The sequence below is a fragment of the Crocodylus siamensis genome, chromosome 8 (assembly GCF_052110815.1).
Source record: "Crocodylus siamensis isolate JL-2025a chromosome 8, ASM5211081v1, whole genome shotgun sequence".
Classification (NCBI taxonomy): domain Eukaryota; kingdom Metazoa; phylum Chordata; order Crocodylia; family Crocodylidae; genus Crocodylus; species Crocodylus siamensis.
The window spans coordinates 79,236,635-79,260,309 of record NC_143402.1 but is presented as its reverse complement, the minus strand read 5'-3'; the positions used below and the strand labels follow the sequence as shown (position 1 = coordinate 79,260,309).

General features: G+C 67.1%; 1 protein-coding gene across 21 annotated transcripts in view; it reads right to left on the bottom strand.

The window, feature by feature from the left end:
* Window positions 1–23,675, bottom strand: part of RBFOX3 (RNA binding fox-1 homolog 3) — a 147,057-nt gene that overhangs the window by 11,981 nt on the left and 111,401 nt on the right. For 12 of the 21 annotated variants that reach the window (XM_090059625.1, XM_090059639.1, XM_090059635.1 and 9 more), the window contains one exon: window positions 13,035–13,309. The exons of 8 other annotated variants lie outside the window; for them this stretch is intronic. In XM_090059625.1, the coding sequence (XP_089915751.1) occupies window positions 13,035–13,136 (102 nt within the window). In that variant the 5' untranslated portion in view covers window positions 13,137–13,309. Of the gene's footprint in view, window positions 1–13,034; window positions 13,310–21,993; window positions 22,269–23,675 lie in introns of those variants that run through there. One more of the 21 variants, XM_090059638.1, reaches the window with a different exon arrangement.

Genomic DNA, 23,675 nt, shown 5'->3' with positions numbered 1-23,675 from the left:
TCTGCGGGGGCCAGGCCTGGGACGAGCTGGCAGCAGAGCAGCGGAGGAGGCCTGCACCAGGCACGTGTGCGCACGGGGCAGGACAGACCCGGGGTGTAGCGAGGGTGCAACGGCCCATGCCAGGGGCAGGGCCCCTTCTGGGTAGCGGCTCCCATCAGCTTGCTGAAAGCTTTTCAGCTGCTCTGGGGTGCAATGGTCGGCATCCTGTCAGGCATCACACGCACTTTTTTGGTCTCGCTGCCAGCCCTCAGCTGCCACGCAGCCCATGCCACTCCCAGCTCCCGTGTGCAAGCACATGCGGGCAATCCCCTGGCACTGAGACCCCGTTCCAGCTCCCCGTGGCATCTCCACCGAGGTCTCCCGGGGCAGGCAGCAGGTTGCCCACACCCCTCCCGCTCTGCGCTGTGCACCCCACTCCCTCCTGCAGCAGCTACCATGTGCTCCCCACTCACGGCCTCTGCCTGCACGGCTCCAGCACCCCCAGCCCACGTGCAGCGCCGGGCACGCTGGGCTCTGTGCAAGGGGCCCAGGCTGGGCACAGCAGAAGCCGGGAACGTGCCTCATGCCCCTCGGCCTCTTGGCAGCTGGTCCTGGCATGCGCGGGGCCAGGTCTGGCACAGATGGGCGCAGAGCTTTGCTCAGCGCGGGGCCGACGCGGGCGGTCTCCGGGGGCCGCGCGGGGGCAGCGGGAAGCCGATGGCTCAGCAGAGATGCTCTCCCAGCCGGAACAGAGCCGCGCCGCGGCGGTAAGGGAGCAATGGCAGCGCGCCCGCCGGAGGGAGGGCAGAGCCGCAGGAGGCACCGCGGGGCCCGGCTGGCGCTGGCTCCTGTGACACGGGGCGCGCGCAACCTGCCGGGCAGAGCCGAGGCAAGATTGGGCCACGGGCCCGGGTGCTTGGCACACAGCATGGCTGTGTCCAGGCCGGGGCTATGTTGTACGTGTGTTCCTGACCTGCTGCACCTGTGCAAAGACCCGTGAGCATGGCATGCCTGTCCCACACATGCATTTTCCTGGCCTGCTGCACGCATGCGAGCAGGTATGTGCATGCCAAGCTTGTCCCGCACGTGTGTTCCTGACCTGCTCCATCTGTGCAAACAGGCACATGCACACCATGCCTGTCCACACGTGCGTTCCTGAGCTACTGCACCAGTGCAAACAAGTATGTGCCCACCACGCCTGTCCCGCACACGCTTCCCTAGTGCCCATGCCGTCCCAGTCCTCCTCACACCCACGTGCCGCCATGGGCTGTGTCCTGCCGCTGTGCCCGGGGCGGGCGGTGCTGGAGCGGGAGCCGCGCGGGCCTGGCGTGCTGCAGGCTGCCCCTTCGATCCAGCCTCTCTCGCAGGCTAACGACTGTCAACATGAAGCAGAGGCCGCGCAGGGGAAGAAAATGACTCCCTGAAAAGGAATTGACTGATCCCCGCCATTGCTCAGGGAGCCACTGACCTGTGAATATTTCATTACCCACAATGCCGCGCTCCCCATGCACAGCCGCATGCCTGGGCTGCGGGAAGCTGGCGTGTGCCGTGGAGCCGGGGCAGGGCCGGGCAGCAGGGCCAGGCCCCAGCCCCAGCCCCTGCCCTGAGCCTTACACGCCCTGTGCGCAAGGCCTCTGACACCTTGTGCACGCAGCCGTGCAAACACAGAGCCTTACACACCCTGTGCACGCAGCCTCCGGCACCCCATGCACAGAGCCCTGCACGCAGAGCCCTGCACCTCTGAGCCCTACACACCCTGTGCACACAGCCCCGTGCAGTCTTACACACCCTGCGTACACAGCTTCCAATACCCTGTGCACACAGCCCTGCTCACACTGAGCCCTGCACACACAGCCCTGCACACCATGTCCATGCAGCCTCGCACCCCCCAAGCCTCCAACACCCAGTGCACACAGCCCTGCACACACTGAGCCTGACACACCCTGTGCACGTGGCCCTGTGCATAGAGCCCTACACATGGAGCCCTGCAGACATGAAGCCCGACACCCTGCGCACACAGCCCTGCTCACAGAGAGCCTTGAACACAGCCCTGCGCACACCCCATGCCCTCCTCCGACTGGCCCGGCTGCCTGGGCCCAGCGAAGCCGGAGGGCACGGAGGGGGGTGACAGGTGGGGCACGAGCCCCCCCGCCTGGGTGCCCCATGCCCAGCTCTGCTGACTGTGCAGAGCCACCTCAGCCTGACACGCCTGGGGATGCGGCTCGGTCCGACGCTCTGGGCCCTGCGAGCTGAACGCTTGCTGCACACGCGCTGCCCCCCCATGCGCTCACCGGCTCCCAGCCCATGGTGCCCCCAGCGTGCCCGTGCCGCGGGGCAGGAGGGGCCAGGGGCCAGCACGGGGCTGCCAGCTCCACCAGCCGGAAGCCTGGGAGCTGAGGCAGCATGAAATATTCATGCCATAAATGGTGCAATTTCATCTGCATTCAGCCAACTTCATCTATATTTCAGAGTATTATGGAATGATAAAGCTGGGGAGGGGAGGTGAGCTGGGGGCTGTGCGGGGGCTCTCGCTGCTCACAGCCACCTCCTCCTGCCCCCCGGGCGCGCGGCGGGGATGTCCCGAGGATCCCATGCGCACGGCCCCCAGGGCGCGCGAACACGTGGGTGGCTGGTGCCGGACGGGATCTGTGCCGTGGATGGGTGTGCGTGGCCGAGACCCTACATGCCCCCAGCTCAGCCCTCGGTGGCCGGCCGTGGGAGACGGCCTGTTCAGGAGTGCTCAGGACACAGGGCAGCGAGGCCAGATCCTTCCTGAATGCCAGCCCGACCCGCACCTGTGCCAGCTGCGTGGCCCAGCGAGTCCTCGCGTGCCTGTCCGGGCCGGGCTGGGCGCACCGCTCAACTCACGCCGCACCTGCTCCGAGAAGCCCCCAGCCATCTCGCCAGGGTGTCCTGATGCCCCGGGAGGACAGGCCCTACGCCCCGGACCGTGGGCAGCCGCAACCGAGCGCTGCGCTGGCCCTGGCAGTCCGCCTGGCCCGTCTCCTGCCGCCCGCAGCTCCCAGGCAGCAACGGCCTCTCTGAGCCCACCTGGAAAGGAGGCGCTGGGGCGTGAGCCCCGACTCCCGTGCCAGGCCGTGGGGACAGCCTGCGGGTCTGCAGAACGGACCAGCAGATGCACCGGATGGAAACCAGCCATTTATGCCCCTCCGCCCTGGGGCGGCCAGCATCCCAGCCTGGAGGAGTCACGGCACGCAGGGCTGGGGAAGGAGCCCCTGGGTCTGGGTCTGGGTCTGGGTCTGGGCGGGCAGCAGGCCCTGGCCCCAGGGGTTCCTGCTCACGCACAGTCCTGGAGCTCAGCGGGCACCGCTCCGGGCGTCTGCCCAGACACAAAGTGCTTCCTCCTGGGCAGATCCCGGCGGGTGACATGGCCCAGGCAGGATGGTGCATCCAGCGATGGACAAAGGCAGGCACCGGCATCTCCCCGCAGCCTGAGCAGCTTCCACCTCTGGGGCAGGCTTTGGGGAGAGGCTGGTGCTTTGGCCCCGGGCTGGCAGAGGCACCCTCAGGGATGCAACAGGGCTGGTGCCTGGAGGCATGTACCCAAGCCATGGGCCCAGGACCGGCAGGCTTCAGCTGCACACAAGGGCCAGGGCCCAGCCTGGCAGGACTCAGGGGGCCCCACGCTGCCCAGGAGGTGCCAGCGCCAGCACCCTCCTCTTCCAGGCACCGCATTAGCGCCATTAATAATTAACCGGCACAGGGAAATAAGAGTGCAGACAAGCTGTGGGCTCTGGTAACCCCCCTATACAGAGGGAGAGCGAGAGGAGGATGGGCAGATGCACTGTGGCATGGCCACTGCAGCCCGCCAGGCGGGTCTGGCACACATGTGCACAGCGTGTCTCCCTCCTCTCCCCACGATCCCAGCAGATCCAAGAGAAGCGATCTTCTCACTTCACTGATCCAGCTTCTCTCACGGCCCTGGGCCATTGTAGCTGCAATGCCCCTGCTCCGCGTGTGCACGCGTGTGTGCAGATACAGGTGCACAGCATGACTGACCTCAGCCAGCACGTGGGCACTCACCAGATGCATGCACACACATGCAAGCACACAAATGCCCGTGCACACCCGCAGTGCATGTACACTAGTGCACCAGGGATGCTAGCCATGCCCTCCTGGGGGCCTGGTCCTCCTTGGGGAGCTCAAGGGGATGCAGGAAGGTCAGACCAAGAGTCTGGCCTGGCTTCCTGGGTGGTTACAAGTCAGACTTGGCTCGACGGACCCACAGGCCAGAGCTCTGGATCCAGCCGGCCCGTCTGCTTTGCTGTCGCCCTCAAAGGAGGGAGCAACATCCCCCAGATGCATCGTGCAGGTGAGAGTCCAGGGGTTTGGGTGCAGAGGAGACCCAGTCACCCTAGCAAGCACCCGGCACCTGTCTCCCCAGCCGTGGGCCAGATGGATCTGGGGAAGCCTCCTGGCACCTACGAAGTGTGCTTGGACTCACCAGATCCTGCTGGCAGGGGCAGGGGTCTCATTAGGGTGTTTCAGGTGAAGAGCCTGGGCCACGGACCCTGCTCTGCACAGGGTGTCTCCGAGGGGTGCAGAGAGCCCGGTCTGTGAACAGGGAGCTCCTGGCACCGCCCGTCTGCAGTTGCACTGCACCCACTCTGCCTTGCACACTTGTGTGTGTACATGGGGCTCTTGCACGTGTGCGCACCCACAAGCCGGCCGGTGCACACGTGCCACCACGCCGTGGCGTGCCCACGCACTGGCGGGCTCCCTCGCGCGCAAGAGCCGCCCTCCCAGGCAGTCAGGAGCATAATTTTTCCTCTAATTACATATTCAGCACTTCTGAGAAAATGAGATTTTGGTAATTCAATCGGACGGAGAAGCAGGGCTATAATAAAATGAAATTTGTAACAATCGCACAGTTAAATTAGTTAAATGGAGAGGAAGGAGCTGTGGAAAATTGACCCCCCGCTCTCCTAAAGACTCATCAGGCGCTCAAACCGCGTTGTGCTAACAAAACCCTCGGGGGTGCAGAGGCAGAGAGAGCCGGCGGTGCACCCCAGGCCCCGATGGGGACGCACCCACCTGGCAGGGCCAGAGTCTCCCTTCCAGGCCCTCCAGCCTCCAGCCCGGGGCAGCGGCCACGTGCCAGCCCCTGCGAAGGGAAAGGAAGGGGGAGGGCTGGAGGGCACTGGGGGCAAGTGCTGCAGGGGTCATCCTTGCAAACCTGGCGGGCGCGGTGTGTGTGCCCCAGCGGAGCGCTGGCTCCACAGGCGGGCCGTGCCAGGGTGGGCCGGCCATGCCCTGGGCCTGTCCAGGCACCAGACCCGGGGCCTCTGCTTGCCAGCCACGCAGGGCGGGCAGGGGCCCGGCCCGTCGGACCCATCACCGCGGCAGCGCTGATTGGAAGGGAGCGGTGATCAATAAGGAGCGAGAAGGTGTCAGCGTCAGGGATTCTTCCCGCCAGGATTTCTGAGGCGAAGGCATGGGGGCCGGGGGGGAGCGGGCTCCGAAAGTGCTGAAGTGGCCGCTGGCCACTTCACGCTATTAGCGTGATCGGATTAGGCAGATGCAGCGCTGTCACTGCCGGGGCCCGGGGCCCGCCTGGGGCGCGCGGAGCAGGGGCCCTGCCTGAGGCACAGCCAGAGCTCCCCGGGAGGCGGCTGGGTCTGGGGCCCCCGGCGACGGCGCCCGTCCCTGCGGCTGGGGCTTGGCTCAGCCCACCGCGCCCAGACACGTGCCCCGTGGCCGGCCGCAGACGGCGGCGGTGACTGGGGAAGCAGGCGCAGCACCACGGGGGCAGCCCCGGGGCCACGCGCTGCACCCCCAGCCGCCAGCCCATGCAGAAGCATCCACGGCCGCAGGACCGGGAGCCACCCCGCAGCAGCGGAGGCGGCCTGGGGCCCTGTGCTGGGTGCTAATTCATTAGTCAAAATATTTCTTTTTTTTTTTTAAAGGAGAGAAAGGAAGAACAAAAAAGCCAAGTTTCTCATTTGCAAGTTAATTAGCCTAATTATGTCTAATTAAGAGCTCCCCGCACCACGCGGATCACCAATGAGGCGCCACCGTCACCCGCTCCCTGCCTGCGCTCCCCGGGCCGGCGACGGACTGCACTGCAGCGGCACCCGCAGAGAGCGGCCCTGCCTGGCGCAGCCCCCCAGGAGCCGCTGCCCTGGCCTCGGTTGCCCCCGCGTCCCACAGAAACCGGCTCCTCCACGATCCTGCCCCAGAGCAGGGGCTTCGTGGGGACCCGGAGCCACGGGCTGAGCTGCGAGGGGGTCTGGAGACCGTGTGCCGAAGCCAGCGGCGTGGCCCGCACCTCCCGGGGGCCAGCGTGAAGCAGGGGGCACAGGGCAGGGCTCCCTGACTTGCCCCTGCCTGGACTAGGTGCAACGGGGGGCCTAGAGCAAGAGCCACCACCGCCACCCCCTCTGATGCCCATGGGCACGCGTGCTCTGGTGCAACGGCTCGGGTCTGGTGGCGCGGGCAGGAAAGCGGCGGGGATGCCCTGCTCCAGCTCAGGAAGGAGCGAAAGGGCTGTCGGTAAGCGGAGAATTTATCGGTGCCTGAAAGTAGCTGAGCAGATGGTGATAGATTTAGGAGGACACAAGCTGCTCCAAGCTCTTCAGCCCCTCCAGTAAATTATGCCCGGCCGGCGGAGATTTATGGGGCGCGGGGCCAGCCTCCCCCTGCCGTGCGCCGCCAGGGCTGCCCCACGGGAGGGGACAGCAAAGAGTTCAGCCCTGGGCAGTTGCTGCCAGGAGTGCTGAGGCCTGGCCGAGGACCCGGGACTTGCCTTGGAGGGGCAGGATCCTGCTCCCTGGGGCGCCCGATGTGGCGACGGGCACGCGGTCCCCTCGGAGCTGCGTGCCCACATCCCAGCATCGTGCCCCGGCCGCCCCGTGTCCGCCTAGCGCGGTGCCAGCCCTGCCTGGGCCCCGAGGGCCGGCGCTCGCGCAGAGCGCCCCGCCGCCCGCCCCGCCGCGCAATAAAGGAAACAGCTGCCGGCGGGCGCGGAGCAGCAGCGGCAATCATGTCAGTTGATGTGTCATTTTCTACTCGGGTAACGCGCGCCGTGACGGATCGCTGCACGGAGACGTGCTGGAAATCATGACAGAGTGTGCTTTGCCAGCCCCGCGCTCCAGCGAAGGGGACCAGGCCCGCCGCGCCCCTGCTTTCCTTTATGGCGCGGTGCACCCTGCATGGCACGGCTGCCAGGCCCCATGTGCCGCTCGCGGACCCCTCTCCCTCCCATGCCCCCAGAGAGGCCGGAGGGAGGTTTGCAGGGCAGGAAGGGGCCGAGGCTTGCGCTGCCTGGGCGGACGACGGCACGCTCAGATGCTGGCTGCCCCTTGGACCTGCGCTGGGCCTGGGCTCGGGGCTGATGTGGCCACGCAGAAGCCCCGGGCTTGGCCCCCAACTCCCACCCGTTGCTGTCGGCAGGCAGGCGCTGCACTGCCGGGCCCCGAGGGGAGCTCCGCAGCTCTCCTGGACTCAGGACCGCTCTGCCGGGGTCGGGAAGCACCCGGGGCGCTCCCTGGTTGCCCCACGGATGCTGGCAGTGCCCACGGCCGTGGTGGAGGGCCAGCCTGTCCCGTACGCCCGGGCCCAGGTATCCACCAGCCGGTCCCAGCAAAAGCCCTGCAGCCCCGGGGAGGCGGGTCACAGCTGCTCCTGTGAACTCCTTGCTCAGACTGGGGCTCCTTCCAGCACTTGCCTCACCGCTTTAATAGGCTGCTGGTGCCAGCGATCGCATTTCAGCAGCGCGGCCTGGAGCGAATCCTGCTGAGTCTGTGCAAACCCAATTTGTAATATCTGCGCAGCGCAGACAGCACAGGGAGGCCGTGGGGGCTGCCTCAGCCCAGGCCAGCGCCCGCCCGGGGGCTCTGGGCGCCACGGAAGAGGCCGAGGGTGCCTGGCGAGGGGCTGGGGACGTCCCCCCAGGCCTCCGGCACAAGCCTGCCCATCAGAGCCAGGCCTTGGCTGCATCTGTGCCGCACGGTAACCAGAGCCGGGCTTGGACTGGTACCAGCTCCATCCCAGCCCGCGCCAGCCCTGCCCACGGAGGCAAGACACAGCTACCCATCACCCACCCTCGCCGCTCAGCTGACCTGAGCTCACCCCGGCCTGGGGGGGCAAGGAGGTGCTGGTCCCATCAGGCAGCCACATCGGCCCCTGCGGGCCAAGCTCAGGGTGTCCTGCCCGTGCAGGGGCTAGAGGCTCACTCAGGCAGTGCCCAGCCCCATAGCGCAGCAGGCTGGTCGTCCTGCCTCGGGGAGCACCCCTCCCATGGATGCAGCCAGGCCTGCACACGTGCACAGGGGGCCCTGTCCATGCACACATCCCACCTCCTCACATGTGTGCCCTTTCCGTGCATACATCCCCATGCTCACACATGTGCCCTGTCCATGAACACCCCCACACTCATACATGTGGCATGTCCATGCACACATGCCCCCTGCTCACGTGCCACGTCCATGAACACCTCCCCCACGCTCACAAGTGTGCCCTATGCCCGTACACATCCTCCATGTTCACCCATGTGCCCTGTCCATGCGCACACCCCCTGCTCACACATGTGCCCTGTCCATGCACACCTCCCTGCTGCACACCTGCAGTGGCACACACAGCACTGTGCTCTGGGGTGTTTGCACACCTGTGAGTCCCCAGGCCTGTCTGTGCACACCCCTCCAGCACCCCGGGCCACATGGTGATGAAGCTGCATCAAGCAGGACATGAAAGGCTCCACTGCAGCTCTGAAGCCCGAGGAAGAGCCAGTCTGGATTGGAGCCCAGGCCCCGACTCCCTCGTGCTTCTCCCCTCCAGAGCACGCCATCGTCCGCCCCAGGCGCTCCCAGCCCCTCCACCAGCCCTCGGCCCAGCCAGAGCCCCCTCGTTCCCCTTTCTGAGCAGCGAGCTGGGGCTGCCCCTGGCCTCACGCCAGCCCCCACCCAGGTGCATCTCATCTGCTTTCCAGACGGCAGCTGTGCCCGGAGCCGGACCCCGCAGGGGTGCCAGCGCTGGCACCCAGGGCCCTGCCCTGAGCTCACAGCGGTCCAGGCCCTGCTGCTCCACGAGGGCTGGCTGCATCCCCTGGCTGCCCACGCCGTTCGCAGACCCTCCGGCCCCGGGAGCAGAGAGGAGACAGACCAGGGACCCTGCCCCGAGGACAGGAGCGTGCGCTTCTCTGCGCATGGAAAGCCGCAGCCCCCGGCCTGTCTCCCCGCAGCGAGCAGATGCTGCAAACCTGCCTTGCTGCCTTCCAGCACGTTGATAAACACTTGGTTGCCGTAATGCGCTCCTGGCTTTGCTGCGGAGCCGCAGGCGCTGGGTGCGGGGCGGCAGGTGGTCGTGGGAATTACCCCTTCTGCTTTGTTCGCACACATCCCACCGCGCCTGGCAGTGACACCTGAACCAGCAACGTGGCTGTGGCATCTCACTGAGTCCCGGCACTCGCCCATCCCTCTGGTACTGAAATCAGGATAGACCCATTAACCGAGCACCATCAGCCAGCACTGGCCTAACGTGTTGCTTCTGGGGGGGAAAATGAGCTGTACAGACGCTCGGACGAATACCGGAACATGCACGAGCAGGATCGTCCCTGCCTCCACCCTTCCCCGCACTGCGCTGGGCCTGTGATGGGGACCGTAGTGTCCCCCGGTGCCAAGTGGGACCCAGGGAGGAAGGTGGAAGGCACCTGAGGGTGCCAGGGCTCGGCGCAGGATGACAAGGGAGCTAGGTAAGGGCTTTGCCCTGGTTTCAAGCAGTGCCCAACGGGCTGCTCCAGGGGCTTTCTGAGCCAGGCCGGGAGTGACCGAGGGCCCCAGCACAGAGGCTTTTCCACGCCCCACACCTTCCCCAGATGCCCACGGCTTTCATGCAGTGCCACGGAGGCCCCGTGCCCGGTGCCCCTTTGCAGTTACGTTTCAACTACTTTTTCGCGGCGCCTGCCCGCTCCGTGCAACGGAGGTCTCTCCCTCCGGCACTCGAGGTCTCGACAAATGGGGTGACGAGCCCTCCCAAGAGCTCATGGCATTCCCGCCAGCACCCGGTTCCCAGCCCCAGCCCCGCTGCCAAATTTTTTGAACGCCCCGTCCCCACCCCCTGGCTCCAGGCACCACGTTCCTGAAGCAGGGAACTGCGGCTGAGCGTGACGGGAGCCAGGCTGGCGGTGTCTCCGCGCAGTGCGTCTGATGGATTCGCACCACGACGAGCGCTGTGCAACGCGGCTCCTGGCGCCGGGCACGCAGGACGGCAGCGCAGCTGCTCTTGGGGAGCGGATCTGAGGGAGCGGCGAGAAGCCTGCAGCCGCCGTTGATGAGCTATTCACAAGCAGCGCAGCTCGACCCGCAGCTGGGATGTTCCCGGCGCAGCCACGCGGTGCAGGCAACTTCCTTGCGTGGCCACCCCAGGGCCTCACCCGCCGCTGCCACGAGGCTGCTTGCGTGGGGGCGCAGGGCGTCCTTCCAGCAGCTGCGCTCCTGGCAGGGGTCCGCCAGCTGGGGAGGCCGTGGCCTGGTCCCACCCCGGGCTGAACATGAGACACTCGCACTGTGGCTCACGCGGTGTGTGCAGGCTGTCGGGGGGATACCCCCCACAGCGTGGTCACCTGATCTTTATGGGGGTGCGACAAGGCTTGAAATCCCACCCGCCGGCCTCTCCGAGCAGGCAGGGGTGCAAGCACATTGCACATGCACACACGTGCACGCACACACTTACACACATGCTCATGTCTCTATGCACACGTTCTGGCACAGCTTTCCACACACACACACACGTCCCTACACACATGCGCTCATGTCTCTATGCACACATAGCGGCACACAGCTTTACACACACACACGTCTCTACACATACGTACACACATGTCCATGTCTCTGAACACGTACTGGCACACAGCTTTACAGACACACACAAGCATCTATACCTATGTACACGCACATGCTCACATCTCTATGCACACATGAAGGCACACAGCTTCACACACACACACACACACACATCTCTAGACATACAAACACACGTGTTCACATCTTTACACACATATAGAGGCACACAGCTTCACACATGTGCACACACGCGTCTCTATACATACATATACACATCTCTATGCATACATCCAGGCACAAAGCTTTACACCCCCCCACATATGTACACATATGCTCACATCACTATGCACACATCCAGGCATGCAGCTTTACACAAACACACACCTCTATACATGCACACTCACAGGATGCAGAGACATGCCAAAACTTCACAAACGCATTTCTTGCACAAATGCCGACTGCCTGCCTTTCTGTGCCCCCTCGGTACACAGGTCTCCACAAAAGAAAACAAGTGTGATCCCCTGTGCGGGAGCACACCCGTCCGTGTGTGGCAGGCACAGCTCCCGGGGGCCAGGCACTGTGCGCCTGCTTGCAGACGGCATCATGAGAGTGTGCGTTGCACACGGGTTTACTGATGCACTTTGCAGGTAAAATCCGGAGCAAATCCCAAACAGGAACCCATGGGGCCCAGCAAGGAGCCTGGTCTCCAGACCGCAATGGCGGGGCAGTTCCTGGCACGGGCAGCCCTAGGAAGGGTTTGGAGGGAGCCTGTGGCTCAGGCCTCACGGCCCTTACCTGGCCCCCTTCTCACACGACCCCTGCGCTGTGCACAGCTCCACGGAGCCCCCAAGTGCAGCGTCTCAGCACGGCCAAGCCTGGGGACTGGGGCGGGTTTGGGGCCATTCTCCGGGTCTCTTTGTGGAGCCAACCCCAACCCCAACCCCAACCCTCCCCTCTTCCCAACCCGAGCAGCAGGAGGTTCCCAGGGGAGTGAAGAGGGGCTCTGAGCCCTGGGTCCAAGCACAAGAGGACGGGCAAGGAAAGAAGGGGCCTGGGAGCCATGCCCATGCAGCAAGACTCCCCACCCCACTCCACCGCACGCGGCCATCGCTGCTAGCCTGCAGCTTGCACACTGAGATCCCGAGAGTCTCTCCAGATGGGCAGAGCCCCAACTGAGGATCCCACTGTGAAACGAAGCCCCCCCAGGCCTCTCAATTCCCTGCACGGCGGCTCCATTCAGGGCACCCTTCAGCGCATCCTTACGGTGATGGGGGAGGTAGGGGCAGCTCCTGGGTGATGCCAGCGGGCGCCAGGCTTTGCTGCAGGGCCCTCAGGATGGGGCGGCGAGCCCAGGCCCCGCTCAGCCCCGCTGTGCCCTGCCTCCGGCCTGCATCCGGCCTGCAGCTCAGCGCGGGCTGGGCACGGGCACGGGTGCAGCCTGCAGTAGCACCACAGCCGCGAGAGCCCCCTCCGCAAGCACCAGGCCCTGGGCTGGACCAAATGCAGGCGGGTCCCCAGCCCCTTGCACTCCTCCCAGTCCGGCTCTTGGAAAATGGGCATGGAAACAAAGCCAATGCTGCCCCTTCCCTCCCCGAGAGGAAGCAGGACCCCTGGCCAGGAGAGGGGTTAGGACCCCCTGGATGCACGCCCGGAGCTGCGAGCCCGGATGGGAGATGGGGTCTCCACTGCAGTGCACAGGCTCGGGGAGGAAATGCTTCCTCAGGGCCTCCCAGCACCGGTACAGGGACCAGCCCCGAGGCAGGGAGACCCACTGGGAAGTTGGGGACCTTGGCTAGCAGGGCAGGGGGTGAGCCGGAGCCCCTGGGCACAGCTGCAGCGCCGGCTGCCTGCCGCTCCACCCCACGCAGGGCACACGCACATCCGTGCTCGGTGTGTGCACATGCACGCGGACATGCGTAGCTGCACATGTATGACGGACCTGTCTCTCGCACGCATGGCTTTCCCCCGCTTCATCACCCGTGCCAGCCGGATTTTAAAAGTTGCGAGCAAACGATCCCCCTCGTTCCTGCCCAGCGGGAGCAGCTTAACGACGCTGCCTGCCGCACCGTGCCGGCAGCCAGCAGCGCAGCCCCTCTCCTGCCCCGGCGCCCGGCTGCGCCAACCTGCGCCGAGACACGAGAGCCGTGCCAGCCTGCCACGCGGGCTGGGCAGGGAGAGGTCAAGCCCTGACTTTTGGCGTGGAGGGCACCGGCCAGAGAGCACGTGCCAAGTTCAAAGCAAAAGAGGGGCGCTTACCTGTTGGAGGTAGAGGAAGGCCGGCGGGCAGGGCAGGGAGGGAGGAAGCATGCCTGAATTGGAGACGAGGAGACAGCCCGAGTTCGCCATGGAGCACAGCATGTGGCGGCAGGTCGCCTTGGAGCTGCTTGCCGGCCGTTTCGTCCTCTTCCCGACACTCTGCCGATGCTCGTCCTTCCTTCCTTCCCTCCTCCTCTCCGCCGCGGTCCCTCCTCTCGGGTCCCCTTGCGGTGCCGCTCAGGAGGGAGGCATCTGCGGCGCGCCGGCCGTGCTCCCTGCGCGGACGATGGAGGAACAATGCTCGCCTCTACTTTGGTGCCATTAGACGCTGGCACCAAATGAATGGTCTGCAAAGGGTGTGTGTGAGCGGAGAGGGGGAGGAGGCAGAGGCGGAGGATGAAGGGTGGGAGGGGGCGTCCCCTGTGCATTCAGGCATCAACCGGAGCTCGGGATAAAATGAAGAGAATCCATAATGACACGAGAACAGCTGATCCCGCACTTAACCCCTGCGCGGCCGCAGCGCGCTGGCAGCCGGCTCTGCCCAGCCGCCGCGCGGAGACGGGCATGCGGCTGCGCTGGGCTGATGCCTGGCTGGGAAGGAGCGGGCTTTGCAGGCGGGCAAGGAAGGAGAGCTCTTGCCGGGAGTTTCGGCGATGCAACACAGGCACGCGCACCAGGGAAAGGCTGCTGCTGCGTGGAGCAGGGGCCTTCGCGCCCGCCACGCAGCCCTGGGCCCTGGGCTGGGGCCACGCCGACGGGGACAGGGGCTCCCCCAATGGGCACAGCATCGCACCCCACCAAGGCACGCGTGCAGCCACCCACCGTCACGCTGGCTGCATGCCCGCATGCAGGAACGCAGCCTGGCGGGCCGGCCTGCACAGACTCGCTCTGCCCCAGAGGCACGCTCACCTGCTCGCAGGCGCACCAGGCGGACTGCCACACGTTGCACACGGGCCGGGCCCCCGCAGACACGCATGCACAGCCAGGGACGCCAGCCACCTGCTCTTTGGCACGGTCTGCGGTGACCGCATCACGCCCACGGGCTGCACGGCTTGTTCCAAGCAAGCAGAGAGAAATCTCAGCTCCCCAGGCAGCGCCTGTGCCCAGCAGCCTGGAGGCAACACTGCTGCCCCGTGGCTGCCCGGCGACCTTCGCCAGCAGGGCAGGGCCCTGAGGAGCTCGGTGCTGCAATGCAACGCGGCGGGGGCCCCCGCACTGCTCCCCAGGGCCAGTGCCCCTCTGCCGAGGGTGTCCTGGCACGCTGCGGAGCTGAAACCACCCGACGCTGCCTCCCACCCGCCCTCGTCGTGGTACGACACGCGGCCAGCCCGTGATCCAATGCAACCACCAGCTGCAGCAAAAGCAGACGGGGCCTTTGGCTTTCACCTCGGCAGGGCTCCCATCCCCCTGGCCTGGGCTCAGGCGCGCAGAGTTTGGATCCTGGACTGCCGCTGTCGAAGCAGATAGTCCCAAACCAATCACACGTGTACGGCTGTCCTGGCTAGCGCGGTGACACCCGTGTGCTTGTGTGTGTGTGCGTGTGTGCATGCAGGAGAGACATGTGCTTCGGGCCCTACGCAGCTCATCCCCTCCTCGCCTGGCCCTTGCCTCTTCTGCAGCCACTGCCGTTATCTGAAGCCCAGACAAGGCTGGGCCCAGAGCTCGCGCAGCCCCTCACATTGGGGGGTCCCCTGCAACGGGCCCAGGAGGGGGTCTCTGCCTGGACAGCCCCGGCACGGAGATCCTGTCACCGGCGTTGCTGGTGAAGGGTTGTGGTGCCGGCAGAGCTCAGCGTCAGGACTGCGGGCAGCTGCTGAGGTGCCCAAACGGGGCAGGAAACCCAACCCCAGGCTCCATTCGGGTGCCATCAGGGCCAAGGGCAGGGCTGTGCCAGCTGCCGCGGGCTCCGTGTGTCCCCAGGAGCCCCCAGCCTGCGAGCAGCCCCATGCTGAGCATCCCCAGATGCAGCCATGCTGCAGTGTCCCGGTGCGTCCGCGCTGGTTCTGGTTTGCTGCAGATACGCGGCAGCAACGCGTGGATCCGCCGCTGGCCCCAGGCAGCAGAACCTGCCTCCCGGGACCGACGGGGGCTAAGCAGCGCCAATGAAAGCACGTCCCGAGCACGTCTGTGGGCGCTGGGCACAGGGAAGTGGATGCATTTCGTGCGGGGGGGCTTGCAGACGGGAGATGAGCACCCAGAGCAATGGCACGGGCAGACTGCCCTTGCAGTGGCAAAAGCACCCCCTGCCCTCACTCAGCCAGGCAGCCCCCAGCCCCCGGCGCACGGACCCGCTGCGCTCTGCCTCCCTCTCCTCCAGGCTGGACAACCACTGCTCTCCTGAGCTCAGGCTGGACCACGCCAGGAGCCCAACACTAACCTGCCCTGCAGAGAGCCAAGGGCCCCAGCACTGCCCCTCCAGCCCGCGGGCCAAACGCCCCCAGCTCAGCTCCTGCAGGCTCCCCGGGGTGCCCTGCACGTGTCTGGCCCAGCCCCTGCCGCAGGGCAGCGGGAAGCCCTGGCCTCCAGCGCACGCACCCTGCCTCCGGCCTGGGCTACCGGGAGCCTGGCAGGAAGGGACGTGCAAGGGGGGGCGCTCAGACAGCTCCAGGCTCAGCCTGCAGCAGGGACGAGAACGAAGGCTGCCGGGGAGGGGGTCTGGAGAGCTGCCCGCCTGGACCCCGCGCGGGGCGTGCAGAAGGGAAGCCCTCAGGATGCCCCAGCCCCATCCCTCTGGCCAGCCCTGGGCACCGGGGCTTTCCGGTGGGGCCATGGGGCTCTGAGGACCACGCCTGGTGCTTCCTGCCCATGCCGTGCGGTGGTGCAATGCATGGCCAGACCGCACGCACAAGGAGACGCAGACTGGCGCACGGGGCCCCGAGTGCCCGGGATGGCAGTGACTCCAGGATGCTCTTTCCTGGTGCAACAAGCCTCTCCTGCAGGGTCTCGTGGCGGCAGCGCAAGAGTCCAGGTAGGAAAGGCCAAGGAGCTTGGGGTCCCCCTAAGTGGCAGGGGCTGGCATGCATGTGTGGGCATGCCTCACTCGCAGCTCCCCACCCCTGCTCTGGCACAATGCCCCCGGAAGCGGGGAGCCAGGCAGGCCCTTGCCCCCCACCCCTGCAGGCACCTGGATCCAGCCCCTCGCAGGGGTCCCTGCTGCAGGATGCAGCCGGCCAGTCCCCTCTGGACGCTGAATCAGAAACCAAGTGACCGCCACAGCTGCCTTCCTGCCACCAGCTCTCACCCTATGCTGCCAGTGCACCCACCAGCCACAGCAAAAGGACACGGGGCCTTTGGCATTCACCGCAGCAGTGTTTGGCGTCCCCCAGCTCTGCGTTATGGCCGGATCTGCTGGGAGCGCGCTGAGCTCCCTCAGGAGCTCCTACAATTACACTCCGACCCCAAACTGCAGTCACTCAAATCAGCAAAGCCATGCCGTTCGGCCCGGCTGCAGCATTAGGGCAAGCCTGTCCTGGCTGCCCCCAAACAGCAATAGGCCACCTCCGTCCCATCCTCACCGAGGCACCAGGCCTCGCAACGGGCCCAGCGCCTGCTGTGCCCCCACATCAGCACAGCCACATCGTCGCCGGAACCCGTGAGAGGGGGTGAAACATCCGGGGGTTGTTCATGTGCAAGCCTGCCACCACCAACATACGCTGTCACCTGCTCGCACACCCACAGTGCACAGACGGGGCGATTTCTACGTGTAAGAACGAATGGACGCTGCCCTGACATTCAGGACACGGCCGCGATGCTCTGTCGCTGACCCTGGCATTGCTGTTCGCAGAAGCAACATTTTGGAAACCGTTTGAACAGGGACAAGCAGTGCCCCGGGTGAAGTCCAGCTCCCGCAGGGACTTTCTTATCCCGTTACCTGCCTTAGCCCTCGTTCCTGCGGGCTCCCGGCTTGTCAGCACCAGCTCCCTCCCTTCCCACCTTGGGTATCGAAGCCACTTGCTCCATCTCACACACTGCCCCGTGCTCGTCCCTTCACAGCCCTTCATGAAGTGAGCCCGAGCGTGCAAATGCTTGTGCTCTCCATATACCTTACTGAGTCAGCCCAGAAGGTGCAGATCCCCCTGCAGAGTCCCCTCTGGCTCAGGGCTGCTCCCGCTTCTCCGCCAGCCCTGCCCGGGGCCCGGGACGCAGGGCGCGCGCGGGGCCGACCGGGGCTGCGCTGGCTGTGGCTGCCAGGCCGCAGGCTTCCAGCAGGGGTGCGAGCAGGCCCGCGAGCTTGGTGGAGACGCAGCGTCCTCCAGCCCACACCCTGCAGGCCAGAGCCTCCAAAGCCCGTGGGTCGGCTCCCCAGAGCCCCCGGGGCTCTGCCCACCCCAGGAGCTTGTGCTGCAGCCCAGCACAGCCCCGGGACCAGCACCGTCTCCCTGGGAGGGAAGTTTATTTATCTGTTTAATTAAGACGCGTTCACCAGGCGCACGGAGCCCGTCCCATCTGTCTCACTTACAGCCGCGTCCCAGTAAAATTAAAGCTAATAAATATCTGAGGAAGGGAAGCAAAGGGCATGGGCATGGGGAGGCAGGAGCTGCGCAGGGCTGCGGTGCTGTGCACGGCTGGGCCGGCGCAGCGCGGCCCCCTCGCTTCCACATATCAGCTCTCCTGTTCCCCGGGTTTACTGGCTCCAGAAGCACCCTGGAGGCCCCTGTGCTCTGCCTGCTGCAGCAGGGAGCTCGGCGCTGCGCAGGGAGGAAGGAGCTGCTCTGGCTGCCAGCCCCCACCCTGGCAGCGCAGCCCCGTGGGGCCTTGCTGGAGCAAGAGACGTAATGTCTCCACCCGGCACCGGCACTATGGGAGGCATTGCCTGGCTCCTTGCTGCAGCAGGCATTTGCAAGTCAGGCCTGAGGCAAGAGCTTCAGCAGGAGGACGCCAAGGTCTTTCCCGCTCTCTGCTACTTGTGCCTGGCATGGCCTCGGTCAAGTCACTCAGCCTCTGCTTCCCTCCGGGGCCAGCCCTGCTCGCTGCCCAGGGTGCACACCCAAGGGTGCCAGGCGCACCAAGCGGGGTGGCTTGCATGAAGTCACAGGCTCCAGATGCTGCCTGCAAAGGGGTGCATGCCTCGGCATGGCTGCAGTCAGCCTCGGTCTGCTCCGCCTGCCCCTGCAGCATGCTCTGGATCATGTTGCCAGTCCCCAGAGGGGGATCCTGGTGGCAGCACTGGTCAAGCCATGTGCAGACCCGGGGCGATGGGTCCGGACGATGGGGCACAGGCCCTGGGAGACTGTCCCCGTGGGCATCACGCAGAGTGACAGGGAAGACACGGCAGGCCAGGAGCAGACCCCGCAGCCACCAGGATGCAGCGCAGGTGTCTCTTCCTCCCCTCCGCCCACTCCAGAGTGCCCTGAAGCCAAGGCTTTCATTAATTAAAAGCTCATTAGGAGCTGGATGTAGATGTAAAGAACTGACACGAGGGCTGACGACAGCTCCAAGCTGCTTTGGGACAAGGCAGCACCGACGGTGCTCTGCCAGGGAGAGGAAGCCCGAGTGTTGCTTCCCGCATCTGCAGACACGGCGACCTGGCCACGGTGGGCACCCCAGGGCGGAGGCTGACACAAGGGCCCCAGGCAGAGCTAGGCCGGGTCCGTGGGAGATGCCCGTGTGCAGGGCCTGTCTGCACGGCCGGTCCAGCCGTGCTCAGCGAGACACGGAGGGTGCCCGTGCTGCGCCCAGCTCCTCACCCCGCATCCGTACCTGATGGCGCTGAGTGCAGGGTGCTCCTTGAGAGCATCTCCACTGCAATGCACCCAGCGAGACAGGGCACGCAGCTGGCGGCACGGGGGGCCGCACGCCGGGAGCTGTAGCTCCGCTGGCTGCTTTGCCTGCGGACAGGCAGGCTGGACGCGGAAAGGACGTCAGATGCCTTTCACCGCGGGACGGGGCAGCGTCTGCCTCTGCGTTGGGGGAGTTGGGGAGGGAGGGCCACGCTGGGCAGGGGGCAGATGCTGGCGGCTGTGGAGGGGCAGGAGGGGAGGAGGTGAAGGCCCCCTGCGCCGAGCGGCTGCACCGAGCCCCTGGGAGCTGCCTTCGTGGCTCTGCCTGGCTCCCGGGCCTCCCGTAGAGAGCCAAGGGGAAAGCCCCTCTGCTTCCGCCGTGGCACCGCTTCCTTTCCTCCCTCCCTCGCGAGCGCTCTCCAGCAACCCCAGAGAGCACGCGGGGGTTGCAGAGAGTGGCGGGCCTCTTTCCTGGCACTGCCCTGCGCTCCCGGGCGCTGACCGGACACCAGACCCCTGCAGCCCCCCCACTCGGCCCCGCGGTCACGGGCAGCGTGCAAGCAGCAGTGACGTCACCGCATTGGACGGCGACCAGGATCTGGGGCAGCGGCAGCAGCGAGGGGAGCAGGAATGCAGAGGAAGCGCATGAAAGTTTAATGGGAACCAGGGAAAATATCATCTCATCTCCACACTGCCCGAATGCTGCACGGCTGGAGACGGACCCCTCCCCACCGGCACAGGGCTTGCGGGCACAGGCCCATGCCGGGGCACGGGCAGGAACACCCCGCAGGAGTCCTCACCCCGGGCAGCCGGCACTGCCAGGCAAGACCCCGACCCTGGGGCGAGGGCCCAGCCCCACAGCCCACCAGGGAGCTGGGGCACCTCGCGCTGCGCAGCCCGCAGGCCTGGAGGCAGCAGGGGCTGGGCACCCAGGGGTGCTGGGCCCTGGCACTCTGCCCCAGCACCATGGCGACAGGGGGTGCCATTGAGGTACCCACCTGCAGGCAGACACGGGGCAGGGCTCAGCACCTCCACCTTCCCCACCCCCAATGCCCCTGCCCTTGCCAGCCCCCAGCTCCCGTGGCCAGGACTCCTTCCCTGCTCCTCTCCCCCCCCTTCCTGCACCCTGGAGAGGAGGGGAGAGTGCCCGGCCCTCGGCGCCCGCTGTGCTAGCGTGCCGGGGTCAGGCCATGCAGGCCCAGGGTTGCACTGAATACAGGAGTCCAGAGTCAGCCCCTTGGCGGGTGCAGCGTGCGAGAGGGGTGGCACGTCCCCGAGGGGTCAACTGCTGTCCCACAGGGGTGCAGACCGCGCGTGCACGTGCAGGACAGCGAACGACGGAGCCAGTCACACGGCTGAGGTGGTGGGAAGCCGACGGGATGAGTGGGCAGGTGCCACACAGCTGCACGGGCACAGGGGCAGGACGAGCTCCGGGACTGGCAGCGCCACCTCGGTACCCAGCTCTTTACATGCACAGACAGGACGTTTGTGCCCACCCAGCTCCACGGGCTCCCAATTTTGCAATCGTTAGACACCTCCTGCCTCCACCGCACTTATCAAGGCACCAACAATTGCCGTTACACTGAAGACACTTTGCCCTGGCATCTCCGCCGGGCACGGTGGCAGTTCCCGAGCCACCCGCCGGGGCGACCACGACGCCCGCTGCATAAGGAAGCCGGCCCCTGGGCTTTCCGCACCGCGTGACGGGGACACCCCTGCCCAGCCGACTCCGGAGCCGCAGCCAGGCCACACCGTGGCCCCACGGCTTGCACTCTGCAGCCGCTCCGCTTTGCGGCCTGAACAGTACGTGGCTCAGGAGCGGGAGTCCTCCCACCAGCACGGCCACCCACCCCCGCGGCTGTAAACTACTGGAGCAAACCCCTCCCGCCCCACCCGCGCCGGCCCGGCTGCCCCAGCCAGAGCAGGACCGGGGGCCTCTCCCTGCGTCTCCCGGGGTGGATGACGGGGCGGCTGCGTGCCCAGCGCCTGCGGAGAGCCCCGAGGGCACCGGAGCGCTTGCCCTGACCCCCTGCCTGCCCGGACAGAGACCCCGGGATGCGCGGCTCCCTCTGCCCTGCCCCACGGACCCGGTGCCACGGTCCCATCCTGCTGCTTTGGGCGCGCTGTGCTCTCCCCCGGCGCGGGGCCTGAGCCCCTGGGACGACTGGGCTGGAGATGCTCTCTGATGGGCAGCCCCCTCCCCTTGCAGCTCCCTTCCCCTTGTCTGCTGGGGCCAGGCGAGGTGCCTGCCCCTAATGCCCCCCATGCAGAGCCCACGGGCTGGGATGCCCCCAGGACAGGAATGCAGCCAGCCCCCAGCACGGCCACGGCTGCCACGGGAGAGTGGGCATCGGGGGCACGGAGACCCACGCACAGGCCCTGGGCCGAGGGGCAGGCTGCACAAGGGTCAGGCCAGCGCGAACCCTGTCCCTGCAACCTCCCCTGCCCTCGGCAGTGCCCTGCACGGGCAAAGCCCCCGCTCAGGCCGCGCCAGGCTGGTTCGGGGATGCTCTGCCCAGCCCTGCTTTCGCTCCGGCCTGCCTGGCTGGTGCCGCTCCTGTGCCACGCTGGCGGCGATGCCCCCCTCTCTAGCTCTGCATGGTGAGGCTCGTGCTCGGCTCCTGGCTCCTGCGGGCCCCTTCCAGCCTCTCTGGAAGCAGCTGGGGCACAAGCCCCTCGGGAGGGGGTGCCAGGCCGCAGGGGGAAGAGAGCGGGCAGCTGCCTGCCTCCGCCTGGATGCCGCTGGTCTCCGAGACCCCTTCCCCGGCGCAAGCACGGCCGGGCTCGCCCGGGGCACGAGGCCGCTGGGAGCAAGCCAGGCAGCAGGGCCCAGCTCGATGCAGCTTCTCGCTGCCGCTTGCCCTGCGACCCCAACTCCCCTTGCTCCGGGGAGCGGGGCTGGGCCTGCTGCAGCGAGACCCCCACGGGGAGGCTACCTGCCTGCTCCCAGGTGCCCTGCGCAGCAGCCCGAGGCAGAGGCCGTGGGTCAGGGCGTCCCGGGGGCCCTCAGCTCACGCCTGCCCCCAGGCCCGAGCTGCCCTCGCCCGGGAGGGGAGACACAGGTCCTCTCCCGGCTCCCCAGGCCTGCCTCCAGCGGGCAGACACCTGATCCTCCCCGGCTGCCCGGAGGAGGGGAGGATTTCCCTGGCAGGCAGCAAAGCTCCCGCGGCCGAAAGCAGGAGCCGTGGGATGCGCCCCAGCCCAGCGCGAGGGGAGAAGCCCCGCGGGGCGGTACCTACCCAGAAATACATCATCATGTTGGCGGCAGGGGCTCCCTCGGCGCCGCGGGGAGAGGCAGGCAGTGGGACGTGGGGCTCCCCGGCGGTCTCGTGGCCCCCAGGGCCGGTCCCTCACTGGCACTGCTGGGTCGCTCGCCGCGGGCCGCCACGCGCTCTGGGGCTGGCCATCGGGGTCCGGCGCGCTGCGCGGCCTGCCTCCGGACACGAGGGCCGGAGAGAGGAGCCTGCTTCGGGCAGGGGAAAGGCAGCTCGCTCAGCGGTGTGAAGCGGGGAGGGACGGAAAGACAAATCCCCTCTGTTGTCTCGAAGAGGAAGGAGGCCAGGAGAGGCTGGAGCCGCTCCTCCTGCGGAGGCAGAGGCAGAGCGGCCGCGCGGCGCAGCGGGGGCGCGGGCCCGGAGGGAGGCCAGCGGCCGGCCGGGGCCACGCGCGGCGTGGCGGGGGCAGGCAGGCCCGCGTGGCCGGCCGGGGCGCGGAGGCTCCCGTGCTGGCACGCCGCGCCGCGCCGCGGATGTCCTGCCTCAGCAGTTTTCCAGCTCCCCTGTCAATAAGGGATCGGCCGCTCGCGCAATTAACCTGCGAGGTGCCAGCCGGCTCCCGCCGCGCTCCCTGCTCTTGGGGGGCTCCTCCTGCTCCTGCCGACGCCCCGGGCACCTCCCAGGGCTGCGCAGCACGCGAGCCCTGGCTTGGGGCGGCCTCGCCGCCTTCCCCCCGGGGAAAGACACTGCAAGAGTGGCTCCTTGCCTGCGTGGCTGTGGGGGGTCCCTGCTCAGGACCAGGGCCCCAGTGCCGGGGGGGTCGGAGCCTGGAGTCATAGGGACCCCGCGCCACGGGAGGACAGAGCGAGGCTGCGAGCGGGGACAGGCACCAGGAGCCGCGAGTGCCGCGCCCACGCGCAGAGGGGCACGCGGGTCTCTGCCCCAGCGCGGTCCTGCGCTCGCGCTGCGCCGCCCTCCGCCGGCCGCCCCGCAGCGCCTGCGGCCAGGCTACCGCGTGCCCGCTTTCCCCGGGCACGCGGGACCTCCTGCCCGTCCCGCCCGCTCAGCGCCTCCGCCCTGCTCCGGAGCCGCGCAGGGAGCGCGAGGACCCGTGTGCCGAGCCAGGCGCGGGTGCGAGCGCGTAAATCAGAGGCCGGGCAGGCGAAGGAGGGAGCGGCACGACGGGTCTCTGGGGCCCCGGGGCAAGGCGCCGTGCCTCCACCGCAGCAATAAAACGAAACAACACGCTCAATAATTCAGCACCGGGAGCTGGCGATAAAGCAGAAGAGCCACCGGGGCCTGCAAAAGCAGGGACGCTTCGGCCGCTGCCCCAGCCCAGCACGGAGCAGGGGCCGCTTTGGGGGGCAGGGTAGGAGGATGTCGGCTGGGGGTCCTGGCCAGGGGAGCAGAGGGAGCTCCTTGCCCAGTCTCCCCGCATCTGCATGGTGCCCCTTCCTCTCGGGGCGTGCCCGCCCCGGGGCCTGGCATCTGCCTGCGGCTAGAGGGGGAGATCCAGGGAAGAGGGCCCAGAGAAGCGAGACCCAGCTTGGAGCCACCGTCCGAGGCGCCCAGCGATATGCTCACAGGCGGCACCAAATGGTGCACCAGCCTCCTGGGCGTCCCCGTGGGGCTCACACAGCAGTGCCCAGTATCAGCCTGGCTGGGCACGTCCTCCTGCATCGCCTGCAAAGCTGCAAGACGGAGGA